Source organism: Pongo abelii, chromosome 15, assembly GCF_028885655.2.
Source record: "Pongo abelii isolate AG06213 chromosome 15, NHGRI_mPonAbe1-v2.0_pri, whole genome shotgun sequence".
Classification (NCBI taxonomy): domain Eukaryota; kingdom Metazoa; phylum Chordata; class Mammalia; order Primates; family Hominidae; genus Pongo; species Pongo abelii.
The window spans coordinates 79,251,762-79,265,226 of record NC_072000.2 but is presented as its reverse complement, the minus strand read 5'-3'; the positions used below and the strand labels follow the sequence as shown (position 1 = coordinate 79,265,226).

General features: G+C 43.5%; 1 protein-coding gene across 2 annotated transcripts; it reads right to left on the bottom strand.

Moving 5' to 3' along the window:
• Nucleotides 1–4,328: 4,328 nt before the first annotated feature.
• Nucleotides 4,329–12,679, bottom strand: EIF2B2 (eukaryotic translation initiation factor 2B subunit beta). 2 transcript variants are annotated; one of them, XM_002824947.6, is made up of 8 exons: nucleotides 10,740–12,679; nucleotides 10,498–10,618; nucleotides 10,191–10,339; nucleotides 9,000–9,163; nucleotides 7,941–8,036; nucleotides 7,189–7,326; nucleotides 6,119–6,185; nucleotides 4,329–4,885 (listed from the first exon to the last, which is right to left on the bottom strand). In XM_002824947.6, exons 1-8 carry the CDS (start codon nucleotides 10,900–10,902, stop codon nucleotides 4,728–4,730), a joined length of 1,056 nt encoding a protein of 351 aa, XP_002824993.3. In that variant the 5' UTR covers nucleotides 10,903–12,679; the 3' UTR covers nucleotides 4,329–4,727. The 2 variants fall into 2 exon arrangements, with proteins under 2 accessions (XP_002824993.3, XP_009247591.3); XM_009249316.4 differs by lacking the exon at nucleotides 7,189–7,326.
• Nucleotides 12,680–13,465: the final 786 nt, after the last annotated feature.

The window sequence follows — 13,465 nt, the reverse complement described above, 5'->3', positions numbered from 1 at the left end:
CTAAGCTGAAGCTGCTCGTCAACGGTGAGATGGCAAAAAGGTGGGTCCAGAAGAGGGGAAAAGAAGGAAGTCTGGGAAAACAAAATGCTGAAGAATCTGCACCAAATAAACCCTTCCTTCCTTCCTTTTTCCTTCCATCCCTCTCTTCATTCAGCAAATCTTTAGTGAGTTCCCTTCTAAATGTATTGTATCAGAACTTATGGGGGATATAAAGGAAAAAAAGAGGTTATCACATGGCTTAGGATGTTTCCAACCCTTGGATCATTTTCACCCCAGGCCCATTAGTTACAGAGCACTCAGTCTTACCCAGAAGCATTGGATATAGTCCAGGCAACCGGATCCAAGCGTGTGGGAATCGCAGTGTGCTGCATATGGGAATCTATCAGGCCAGGATGATTCGAGCAGCAGCCTGCAGAAGTGGGATTTGGCCAGCCTTGCCTGACTCTGGCCTTCCAACTTGCTCTTATCTACTTCCAAAGTAAGGAATGCCCCATGATGGGCCGAGCAGTACAAAAAAAGTGGCTTGGAGTTAGCTACCGCAATTAGCAGTTTCTCATTATTCAACATTGCATTACCTCTTTTTTATTAGTTAACTGCAGAATTTTATTTTTATGTATTTATTATCCTTCCAAACCCAGTGTTGTAGGAAGAATATTACATATAAATGATGACTTAGGAATCCTGTCAAGTTTTTGTTTCTTCAGCACTAAGTAGCTTATTTTCTAGGCAGGTCTTAATTCTAAATGTAACATGCTTGAAAAAAACACTACTGAAAGGATCCGTCTCTTCAGCATAGTATTTAATATACATATCAGGCAATCACCGTCTCAAGCATGATTAGACTCAATGGTGCTGCCCTCCATCGTGTGAGGGATGCTGGGAGACTGGAAGCTTAGACTTTAGCTCTTTATTATTAAGTTGGTGCAAAAGTAATTGCAGTTTTTACCATTAATAATAATAATTGCCTAGCCATTGTGCAGTACCTTGCAAGAGCTCTTTGGCAAATGAAAGAATAATTCAAAGCAAAGTAGGCCAGATATAAAACACTTTCAAATCACATTTCAAAATTGTTCTTTCATGTCAACTAGGTGCATGTCTGCTAAGGGAGTTTTTGCAAGGACAGGTGGATAGTATGAGGCCTTATACAATAATCACGTCACCATCTGGTACTATCTGTATGGCAGAGCAGTTCTGATGTAGTTGTAGTATTACAGATCATTACAGAGTATGCCAGTCATTCCATGATGGAACTGTGACTGGCAGCCTTCATTAGCCCAAAGACTGATGCAACAGATTGCTTTGAGAAATAGTTTTGAAGTACATCCATGAAACATATGATCCTATGGGTTCCAGCATTGATTTCTTTGAGGTATCATTTTACACTTCAGTTTTTCCTGGTAGAGTATTTTTCAGAGATGTCTCTTCTGAGGCTAAATTAGGAATTTCTGTTCCTTATTCAAGTTCCAAGAATTGTGCCTCTCCTGCCCTCTGCCCAAACTGGAAGATAGAAACCGTGGGAAAAAAGTGTCTTTACAAACTGCACTGTTATCTAACTTGGTTTATTTAGCATATTCAGGAAGACTTTCACATCCATGGAATCCTAGTTCTATTAATTCTCTCCAAGCTACAACAGTTGTTTTTTTGTTTGTTTGTTTTTTTCCCAGTTTCTCGGTTCCGCCAGCAAGGCAGGGGTGGGAGGTGGGCACCCCTGATACCAAGGCTGACTGACAGGTAGTGAGTTGACGTGGAACTTCTGTTTCCTTCTGTTCAGTTCAGGTTCTCTCTTTCTGATACTTACCCCTCCTCAAATAGGGAAACAGAGAGAGGGGAAATAGGAAGATGAGCCTTAATAGGGTTTACTTAATTGGGGTCATAAAGATTCTAAAAAGTATGCATTCCTGCAGTTCTGTTCTAGGCACTGTAAGAGCTGACCAGAAAGAGAGCTTCTACCCTTATAACCTTCATCCATCTCAGTCATGCCTGGGAAGGATGTTGGTGCTAATTTTAGACACAGAGACTAAGATGGACAAAGGACAAGTATCATAAAGCACTTTTGGAGCCAGGAACAGATTTAAGTTCCTTGCCTCACTGCTGCTCTTACTCCAAACCACACAATTGTACCCAAGTGAATTGCTGTTAGAATTGGTGCCTTTGGAGGAGACAATTGCTGGTAATTGGTAGCTACAAGCCACTTCACTGAGAAAGCGTGGGGTCTTAGATGCTTTAAGAAATAATAGAAAGACTGAGGCTGAGTGAGTCAGGCTCTTCTGAGTCATACAGCTTTTAGGTCAGTGTAAAATACCGAGTTTCTGAGGTCTTACTTTTTTCCCCTCTCTGGAAGACCTAAGGCAAAGATCGCTCTCAAAGAGATATCAAAGAAGAGAGACCTTTCCCTCAGAACCTGCCTCTGCCCATTGTTAACCAAAATGTGATTTCAAATCACCTTTTCAAAGCCCACAGGTTGTTTGTTAAACATGCAGATTCTTAGTGCTCCCTCCACCCACACAGACACTGCACAAGAGGCCCTGCTTTGGACCACTAGTTCCTAAACATGGCAGAAAATCTGGATCACCTGGGAGACTTTTTAGCTTAAAAACCGGAAACAGTATGTAAGCATAAACATGTCAACAAAATTAGAAGATGTCCCTCTGCTTGCCATGCTTGGTATTATACTTCTATACTGTTTCCCTATGCGTGTACGTATAATTTTGTTTTGTTTTTGTGAGACAGAGTCTCACCCACTCTTGCCCAGGCTAAAGTGCAGTGGCCCAATGGCACTGCTCACTGCAACCTCCACTTCCCAAGTTCAGCCTCCCGAGTAGCTGGGACTACAGGCACCCGCAACCATACCTGGCTAATTTTCATATTTGTAGTGGAGACTAAAAATTTTATTATAGTATTTTAGTTTTGCCATTTTGACCAGGCTGGTCTCAAACTCCTGACCTCAAGTGATCTGCCCTCCTCGGCCTCCCAAAGTGCTGGGATTATAGGCGTGAGCCATTGCGCCCAGCCAGTGTTGTTTTATGGAAATGAGTCCGTATTATGCATATTGCTCTGCAGCTTGTTGTGTTTTTTCCCCCAGCTTGTTTTTAACTAACAGAGTATCAAATGGACTTCCTTGCAAATCTGTCCCATTCTTTTAACACCAGGATCACAACTCAAATGCCTACAGGGGTTAGGAAGATAACATAAATGAGTTAAATGGATCCAGTTGGATCTGCAGAAAACTGGAGATGTTCCATCTAATGGCATCAGATGTTACCCAACCACAAACTAACTACTGCCGTTTGGAAATGTTGGCCCAGAGTTGCCAAATTTGAGTTTTCAAGAAAAGCAAGAAGTCTGAATTTTTGAAATGTGCAATCTCCAGATTTTTAAATATTGGTAACAAATTCACATTAAATGCAGTGAACCAGCCCAAATGTCTTCAATCCAGACACTGCCCCTCCAGCCATCCTTTGGAAACTTCTATTGCCATGTATAATGTTCCACAGTGTAACTGTCAATACTTACTCAACCTTTCTCCTATTGCTGGACACTTAGGCTATGACATTACAACTACTACACTGAACATTCTGTATAAATCTTTTTGCTTGTACAAATAATTCTAGAAATACAGCTTCCAAATTGCCCTCTAAAAGGTAGTACCAATTTATAGTCCTATAAACACTACATGAGACTATCCTTTTCTGGGAAGCTTTAAACAGATTCCCAGGTAGTAACCCTGAGATCAGATGCAGTAGGACTGAGATGAAACCCAAGACTGTGTGAGTGAGTGATCGGAATCACTCTCAGGTGATTCTGATGATCAGTGAGGTTTTGGAACTACTGTTTTAGCCTATGAACAAGATGTTTGGGGCCAGGAGCAGTGAATTGTAAAGGAAACTATACTTTCATTTGTACTTCTGTTTTTATTTTTTTAGAGACAGGGTCTTGCTCTATCATCCAGGCTGGAGTGCAGTGGTACAGTCATAGCTCACTGAAGCCTTGAATTCATGGGCTCAAGTGATCCTCCCACCTCAGCCTCCAGCATAGTGAGGCCACAGGCATGTGCCACCATGTCTGGCTAATTTTTTAAAATATTTTTTTGTAGAGACAGGATCTTGCTATGTTGCCAGGCTAATCTCAAACTCCAGGCCTCAAACAAGCCTCCCACCTCAGCCTCCCAAAGTCCAGGATTACAAGTGGGAGCCACTGCATCTGGCCAGTACTTCCACGTTGTACACTCTTCCCTCTAACTACAGCCCTCTATGCAAACACAAAAAAGGCTCTGCTGCTGCTGTTTCAAGCAGTTCTGTCAAAGTAGGACAATAAATAAACCAACTATGGAACCTTCAAGTGGCTTTTATTGGTAGAGCCTAGAAGAAGTGTCGTAGCCATTTCTGAGCAAAAATCTGTATCCCAGCAAGGTATTCAGTGTTATGTTTAACACACTACTGAACCAGAAAGTTTAAGTTCCTGACACAGACGCAGCCAGGTCACTAAGAGGCTCCAAAATCAACAGGTTAAGCCCTGCTGCTCTGTTAAGATCTGAAAGGCAAGACACAGTCCTGGACGTGTGCCCTTGTTATGGGGTGACTAAAAAGGCAGGCAACAGTATCAAGGATTTTTTTTTAGGTGGACTCCTGTGCACTCCCACATTGCAAGGATGTGTTTCAGCAGCAACACTCAAGTCTCTTCATTCTGTATCTGCCTAAGCAATCTCTGCTTAGGACACGTGTGGTCGGTCATAAAACATGATCATCAGGATGGTAGAGTTCACTCATCAGGCGGTAGATGTAGGAAGGTGCATTCCCACCAATGTTGGAGATAAAGAGGGTAATGAGCTCTGGGGGGACGTAGTCAAACACAGGGCAATGCACGCTGACCTTCTCCAGAATGTCCCCTGAAAGGCAAGCACACGTGCTAAAGGTAAAACTGAGGCTCCCTCTCTCATAATTAAGTAGCATATAGATTCCAGGCTCGAGAATGCAGGCATATTAGCTCCCCAAGGATGGGAAGCTATGGAAAAATGCAAACCAGAAGAGATGACTTCAGATCATGACAATCCCTGCTTACAACTCTCCCATGCCTCTGCATAGCCCTCAGAATAAAATTCAAACTCAGGATTGAAGTTTAAGATCTGGGCCCTCCCTGCCACACCACATGAATTGGACCACTCTCCCCCTTGCTCATTACTGTCTAGCCATGTATGGCCATCCTTTTCTAACTGGCTAAGCGCCCCTGCACCAGCTCATGGAAAACTATGATCTTCATATGGTGGACTCTGTTCATTCAGGACTCAGCTGAAATGTCATCTCATTAAGACCCTTCCTCAATCTCAGGCCCCTAGCCACTTTCTACCACATCAGCCTTGCTTGTCCTCAGGCATCCCATGACCTGATACTTTCTCATCTGTCTTCCACAATAGAATGTGTGGGAACAGGGCCTTATCTTTTTCATTCATTGTTATATCTTCAGTGCCTAGAAGAGTGCTGGATACATTGTAAGTGCTCAATAACTATTTCTTGAAGATTTAATGTTTATTTAAATAAAGGGATGAAGTCATTCAACTTCCAAGAGGAACTAGGACCCCAACTACTATGCGTTGCTCTCAGAGGGTGTGTAAGGCCACCCTTGCTGATGAGGCTGCAGGTGTAACGAGCTGAGCTGCTGCCTTCAGAAGAAGCCAGAGAAAAGAACCCCAACACATGAGACTATCCAGGCTACAGGCGAGTTTTCTAAGGAGGAACATTTCACAACCTGCTTCTTTTGGGAGTCAATTCACCAAAATGACTCCTTATAGCAGGAAAACAGGTACATTTTCCCAACTGGTTGTTGTCTATATCTCAAACAGCATGCAAAGCCAAACCCAGACAACGCTAGATGATCCAACCCACAATAGCCCCAACAAATCTAAAATATATTTGTCTCAGAACAAATTAACATGGACTTGATCAGGTCCTCAAGCACTTTGAGCTGCTAAAGAAAACAGTCCTCACAGGAAGTATGATAAAAAACACAACCTGACAGCATTCAGTTCTATTGACCAACAAAACAACAAAAAGACCAAAACATATGCACACTCAAACCCCGAATACACACAACACATGCACACATGCACACACAGCTTCTGTACCTTCTGTGAATGGCAGGACTTCTTCAGGAGCCACAAACTTATGAAATGAGTCTTCTTCATTGGGGAACTAAAAAGGAAAAAATTTTTAAAAACTAGAGACCCAGCAATTCCACTCCTAGATATGTACCCTAGAGAAATGAAAACATATGTCCACACAGAAAACTTATACACAGATGCTTATAGCAGCATTATTCACAAAAGCCAAAAGCTGGAACCAACCCAAATGCCCATAAACAGATAAATGGATTAATAAATTGTGGTATGTTCATATAATGGAATATTATTCAGCCTCGAAAGGAAATTCTGACATTACAACATGGGTGAACTTTGAAAACATCATGCTAAGTGAAAAAAGTCAGGCACAACATGTCACATATGATTCCTTTTATACAAAATGGGCAAATCCATAGAGACAGGAGCAGATTAGAGGAGATGGGGAGAAGGAGAAATAGGGAGAGATTACTTAATGGGTACAGGGTGTTTTTCTAGAGTGGAGAAAAAGTTTTTAAACTAGAGAGTGGTGGTTGTACAATGCTGTGAATGTACTAGATACCACTAAATTGTATACTTTAAAATGGTTAATTGTATGTTATGTGAATTTCACCTCAATTTAAAAAATAGAGACCTATAAATAGGTTGATGTTTTCAAAGCAAATAGCTTCTATCACTGATGAAATGGCTCTTCACTTAGTCCCTGCTTGTATTCAGGTTACAAAGGACAGGCCCTGCAACAATAACCAAACTGATTCTATGATCCTACTTTCAACCTGCTTGGCATTTTCAGAAATGGTCAGGTGACAGGGAGTGGTGGCAATTGTAAGCAAAGGACCTTTCCCAACTACATATTGTCCTTACAATCTTGACTTCCTAAAGTTGACAGCTGAGAACTCTCAACTGTTTTACTGAATCAAGACTTCTGTGGTTCTTTCCAGCCTCCACTGGGTGTAATCCATTAAGTAAATGCAGATAAATGGAGGCCCTGGAGTGAGCTGGTTGAAGTCCCAGAGTTCAACCCTACCCTTTGGCTTCCTTCTTTCTGCTGCCTTCTAGCTAGAGACAGACACACATACCTGTGGGGAAAGTTTGAACATAGGTGCACAGACGATGAGTGGGGTGGAATGGTGTTTTGCTGCCAGTGCCAGAGTGTGAGTTCCTGTCACAGCTCTCAGGGCCCCATTGGCCAGGATGGTCTTTGTGCCAATGATCACCTTTGGGACAAGACAAAAAATGTGAGCCATCCTGGGGGTGGAGCCTTAAAAGGGCCACTGGCCACAAAAAGCTAAATGCTCAGACCTCAGAATTGGTATCGTGAGGGGTCACAGACTGGTAGAGGGGAAGGGATCCCTGGCTCAGTACAAGTTCTAGCTTAAAAGTAGGTTTCCAAGGAAAGAATGAATGTAAAATGGGACAAGAAACTGCAAAACCTACTGCTCTCAGTCCCATATTTTCTGGAAATTGAGATGCCGTACCTTCTGAGAAGCCAGGAATCTTTTTCATTCACTATCCACAACTGCCAAGCTCTTTGAGCATAAGGCAGGAGCCCTGTAGCCAATCCCTAGAAACTGACACTCTTGCCTTAGTTCTATTTAATACTTCATTCTTTTCGATGCTTCAACCAAATTTAGAGGCTACTCCAAGAGAGGAACAATGATGCAGAAAAAGGGAAAAGAAATTCAGTTAACAGATTAAAAAGGCCTAAGTATGTACTTTGAAAGGTGCTAGAAACTTTATTCTCTCACGATGGATATTACAGGAGGAGATAAAAATCAATATTTTAGAAACATAATCTTCATGAATTCAACATAACTCCAAATACACCCACCTTGTTGACTCTTGACATAACGGCAAAAATGGCAGCATCAGTCATGACAGTTGTCTCAATACCTGCTTTGGACAAATTCACAGCCATTTCATGACCCTGCAATGGGAGGGAAAGGCTGATTCTAAGAGAAAGAGTGAGAAATAGTGAAAAGTGCTCTCAAATGTAACTGGATCTGGGGAATTGTGTGATATGGGCATATCCAGCACATAATTTCCAATAGATAACTCATTTTTTGGACAACTGATTTTTCAGACTATCATAGCTCTGGTAAGCTGTAGGGAAGCCCAGGGGAAGCTAATAAATGTCTAATGCTCCACAGCAACACCAGAGCAGCCATAAAACTGGAAATACAACATGCATGTATAATATAATCACGATTGCTGACAAGATAGCTCCTGGCTCATTATTTTAAAACATCCTGCATCCTTACATATTTCCTTTTTGAGACCTATTATTTACTTAGGATCAAGTGAGGTCAGACCAAGCATCAGTCATCCCCAAGGTAATTTACCCTGCTTTAATTCCTAAAAGAACCAACCTATCTTTCCTTGAACCCAGCAGTTCGCCATCTTTTTTTTTTTTTTGAGACAGAGTCTCACTCTGTCATCCACGCTGGAGTGCAGTGGCGCTATCTTGGCTCATTGCAACCTCTGCCTTCCAAGTTCAGGCAATTCTCCTGCCTCACCCTCCAGAGTAGCTGGGATTACAGGCATGTGCCACCACGCCCAGCTAATTTTTGTATTTTTGGTGGAGACGGGGTTTCGTCATGTTGGCCAGGCTGCTCTCGAACTCCTGACCTCAGGTAATCCACCCGCCCAGCCTCCCAAAGTGCTGGGATTACAGGCATGAGCCACCGCTCCCAGCCCCAACTTTCTTAAACCACTATTTATGAATGTTCACAGGACGAACAACTTGAAAATTCCCTTAATGTTTTACTTTATCTTCTCAGTGTCTCAAAGTCTTGCTTATCAATTCAAGGTTGGAATGGCCCTACCCATCCTTGTTTATTTCTTCTTCATTTTTCATTTTTCTTAGTAGCAACTCCAGCAGTCTCCTTACCTGGCAGAAAGGAGCACACTCTGCTACAATGACATGGAATTTCCTCTTTCGGGCAGCCTCTTTGAGGAAGGCCTCTACTGTTCGGGAGAAGCCAATGGTCATGATCACCTCATTGGAGTGAATGTGCTCCAGAGCCTGGGCTGCAATGTTCTCCATTGTCCCTTCTGTAAGAACCGTTTTGCAAAGAAAAAAAAAATATATATATATATATATATATATATATGAAATTGCTATATCACAAACACACATTATGCATGTATGGAAAAAGATGTCTGCCCTTCACATGCACTGCCCACCTAGCAGACCCTGGTACCACAGGGTTAATGTGCTTCAAGTGAAATGTCACAATTTTTTTTTTTTTTAAATAGAGACAGGGTCCCACTATGTTGCCCAGGCTGGTTTTGAACTCCTGGTCTCAAGCAATCCACTCACCTTGGCCTCCCAAAGTTGTGGGATTACAGGTGTGAGCCACCACACCCAGCTATGTCACAATTTCTTAAAAGCCCCACTCCTCTGGGATTTTCTGCCTGCCCTCTTCCAGAAGTACCCCTACCTATGAACCACCTCTGTCACTACAGAGCTCCTTACAACTGATTTTGAAGACAGTGGATTCAGCCAAGGAATGGCAATCTGGGAAATCCTAAAGTGCTGAGAATAGGGTAAACAGAGCTTCGGCCTAAAAGGAGTCTTCCTCCAAAAGGTGGCCACAACAATTCTACGTGAGAGAGACTGGCCAGAGAAGAAAAATGGGGGAGGAATTTGGAAGCAGCTTCTTCACCCTCTGATTACAATGAATATCTGCAAGTCACTTGGACCGCAATGACAAGGGGGATAGAAATGGTATACGTGTACGTGTGTATAAAAATTCAGATAGTGAAGGAGGTCTATCGACCTTGGTTCTCTAGGGAGTTCATTTTCTTTCTTTACAATGAAAATAAAACTCTGTCCTAATAGAGTCTGTTCCACTCCACAGATCTGCAGGCTATCAAGGGTTGGTCTGTAAGGAAAAGTAGAGAGGGTTACTTTGGTCCTGTCACCTGTTGCAACATTTCCTAATCAGGAAGGAGGACAAAACTCTGAGAACCAGAAGACAGCTAATCTCCCGTCTCTGCTAACGAACAACCTTCAGGGGCTTCTGTTCCCTTATTTGCCTGTGACCAGTCCCATTTTCCCAGCGATCAGGCCTCTTACCCAGCTCCACTAGCAGCTCATTAATCGCCTCAATGATGTTGGACTGGAGTTGGGCATAATAGAAGCTGAAATCCTCGTTCAGGCCTCCGGATGTCAACAGTTTGTGCAGGGACTCCTGCTGATCACTCTCGTCGCTGCGTCCATGGAGTCTATAGAGGCAACAAGACCCAAAGAGAGAGGTGGGCAGGAGGAGTGGTCAGGCAGGTAACAAGGGCTGTTCAGCTCCAATAAAGTCTCCGAGCAGGGAGAGGGGCCCGTGCAAAAAGTGTCACTGGATCCAACCCGGAGCCCAGGACGTGAGCCTGACCTGCCATACTCCTCCCGGATAATCTTGAGCACTCTCCGCACCATGTTGCCCACGGTGGTCTCGGAGGGCTGAGCGGCTGTCATCCTCCTGCCCTCTCTGCGGATCAGCTCCATCAGCTCCCCTACAGTCCAAAAGAGAGAGGATAAGAGGAGCCAACGCGAAGTGAGGCCTGGGAAACTTTCAGCCTTGGGATCGGGAACAGACAGGGGCCAGGTTCGCCGGCGGAAGCAGGCCGGCCTCACCCGCGTTGCTCCAGCAGTGGTCCGTGATGATCTGGCGCAGCAGCCCCAGGGTCTCCCGAGCCATTTCCTCGGAGCTGCGCGGCCCACCACCCCGCTTCAGGGTCTCCACGAAGCTCTCGATCCTCTCTGACAACTCCGAGCCCTTCGCTGCAGATCCCGGCATCTTTAAGGTAGCTGCCTTCAGCCTTCACCGGCGGAATCCACACCTGCCAGACCACACAGTTTGCACTTCCGGGGCGGGCGAGGTCGGCTTCCGCTGTGAGGGGAGGAGGGAAACCTCAAGTTTGAGTGGAAGCCGGCCACGCCCTTCGTTGCCGCTCTCCCGCCCCCTTCCTCTGCCTGAGCCAATCAGAGACGTGGGGCTCGGGTTGTTCAGTTACAACCGGGCGTCCGCGCGACCCCGCGCCTCGGGGGATCGGAAGCGGCCTTTCTTGGCTCAGCCGACGGTGAACGGAAGTAACCCGTCCGGCCTGTAGAGGGTGGCTGGTCCCGTTGCTATGGGAGCAGCAAGTCTCTACGCGACCCTCACCGCGACTTAAGGCTACGCTGAAGAAGTTGCGGCACTGCCTCCTGTCTTCCCAGCTCGGTGACCGCCCGAGCTGTAACTCCCGAGTGTCAGCTGACACTGACGCTCTGAATGCGTGTCCAGGGCCGGCTGCCCCTTGGGCAGACGTCTCAATTTTGTTCTGTTACATTGCTTGGTACCGTTTGCGCCTGTGTCTAGGAGGTTCATGTCTCTGAAAACAAGGACGATATCTTTTGTTGCTTTTGTATTCTCAAGGCCTAACACGTCTAACAGAAGACGGCGAAATTAGAGATGAGGAAGATTAAGGAGATTCAAAGTGGGAGCCAATACAGAAGCAAAGATGACATCCTCTGATTTGGACAGAAGTGTCCTCCTACAGAGAGGCCAGAGAGTATAACGTAATACCAAGAGCTACCATTTACTTAAAACTTACTGGATGTTGGGCACTGTATGTGAATTGTCTCAGTTAATAAGGTCTGAAATAGGTCCTCATCCCCATTTTACACATTGGAAAACAGACCCACAGAATTTAAGCAGTTAATATAAGGATTGGGTTCATACTTAAATCCAGGTCTACCTGAACCCAAAGTATGTGTGTAATAGAAATCTCTACTTCCTTAAGATAAATTCTTCAAAGTGGAATCCATAGGCGAGCACATTTTAAAGACTTCTGTTACAATTAACAAATTGCCCTCCAAAAAGATTATGTCAATACCAAAGTTAGCCAAAGGTAGTACAAAGAAAAGAAAATTACAGATTAATATCTCTCATGAACATAGAAGCAAAAATTGCAACAAATTATTAGCACATCAAATCCTGCAATACATAAAAAAAGAATAATATGTAATTACAAAGTAAAACATAAACCTGGAATGCAAAGCTGATTAAACACTTAAAAATCAACGTAATATGCCATATTAACAATCTGAGAAGTAAAACCACATGATCATGTCAATTGATGCAGCAAGAAACATTTGACAAAATTCAATATTCATGATACAAACTCTCAGAAAACTAGAACAAAAGGGAACTTCGTGAACTTGATAAAGGGTATCTACAAAATCCTACACCAAAAATCATACTTCACAGTAAAAGATTGCTTTCTCCCTAAGATCAGGACAAGGCAAGGATGTCTACTTTCACCACTCCTGTTTAACATCATACGTGAAGTCCTAGCCCTTGCAATAAGGCAAGAAAAAGAAAAAGCATACAGAATGGAAAGAAACTGTCCCTGTTCACAGAAGACATGATAGTCTACACAGAAAATCCCAGAGTCAACAGCAACAAAAACAAAACCTCCTAGAACCTAAGTTTAGCAAGGATACAAAAACTATATTTCTGTGTATTAGCAATGAACATCAGAAATTGAAGTTGAAAACACAGTTGCTCTAAAGAGCCATAAAATATTTGTCAATTTTGCTGTGTGTTAGTTTTTATTTATTGATTTGTTTGTTTATTTTGAGACAGGGTCTCACACTGTTGCCCAGGCTGGAGTGCAGTGGCACGCTCACTGCTCACTGCAGCCTCAACCTCCCCTGCCTCAAATAATCCTCCCACCTCAGCCTTTTGAGTAGCTGGGACTACAGGCACACACCACCATGCCTGGCTAATTGTGTGTTAATTTTTAAATGTCTTTAAAATTGTATCAATTTACATGCTGGCTAGCATTTACCATATTATAGCCAATTTTGGATATTGTCATTATTTTTTCATATATCAAGTCATTAAAAAAATAAGGTATATAGGCCAGGCATAGTGGCTCATGCCTGTAATCCCAGCACTTGGGGAGGCCAAGGTGGGCAGATCACCTGAAAGGAGTTTGGGACCAGCCTGGCCACATGGCAAAACCCTGTCTCTACTGAAAATACAAAAATTAGCCGGGGGTGGTGGCACATGTCTGTAGTCCCAGCTACTAGGGAGGCTGAGGCAGGAGAATAGCTTGAACCTGGGAGGTGGAGGTTGCAGTGAGCTGAGATTGTGCCACTGCACTCCAGCCTGGGTGACAGAGCAAGACTGTCTCAAAAACAAACAAACAACAACAGCAACAAAAAAAAACCAAGGTATATAGTATTTTATATATACTAAAGAATTTATATGTGTGTGTATGCAAGTTATAAGGCATGACGACGAATACGTTGAGGAATGTGAACCAATTCCTCACTTTGAAACTAAAATATTCGAATTAATAGAGATAGAAAGC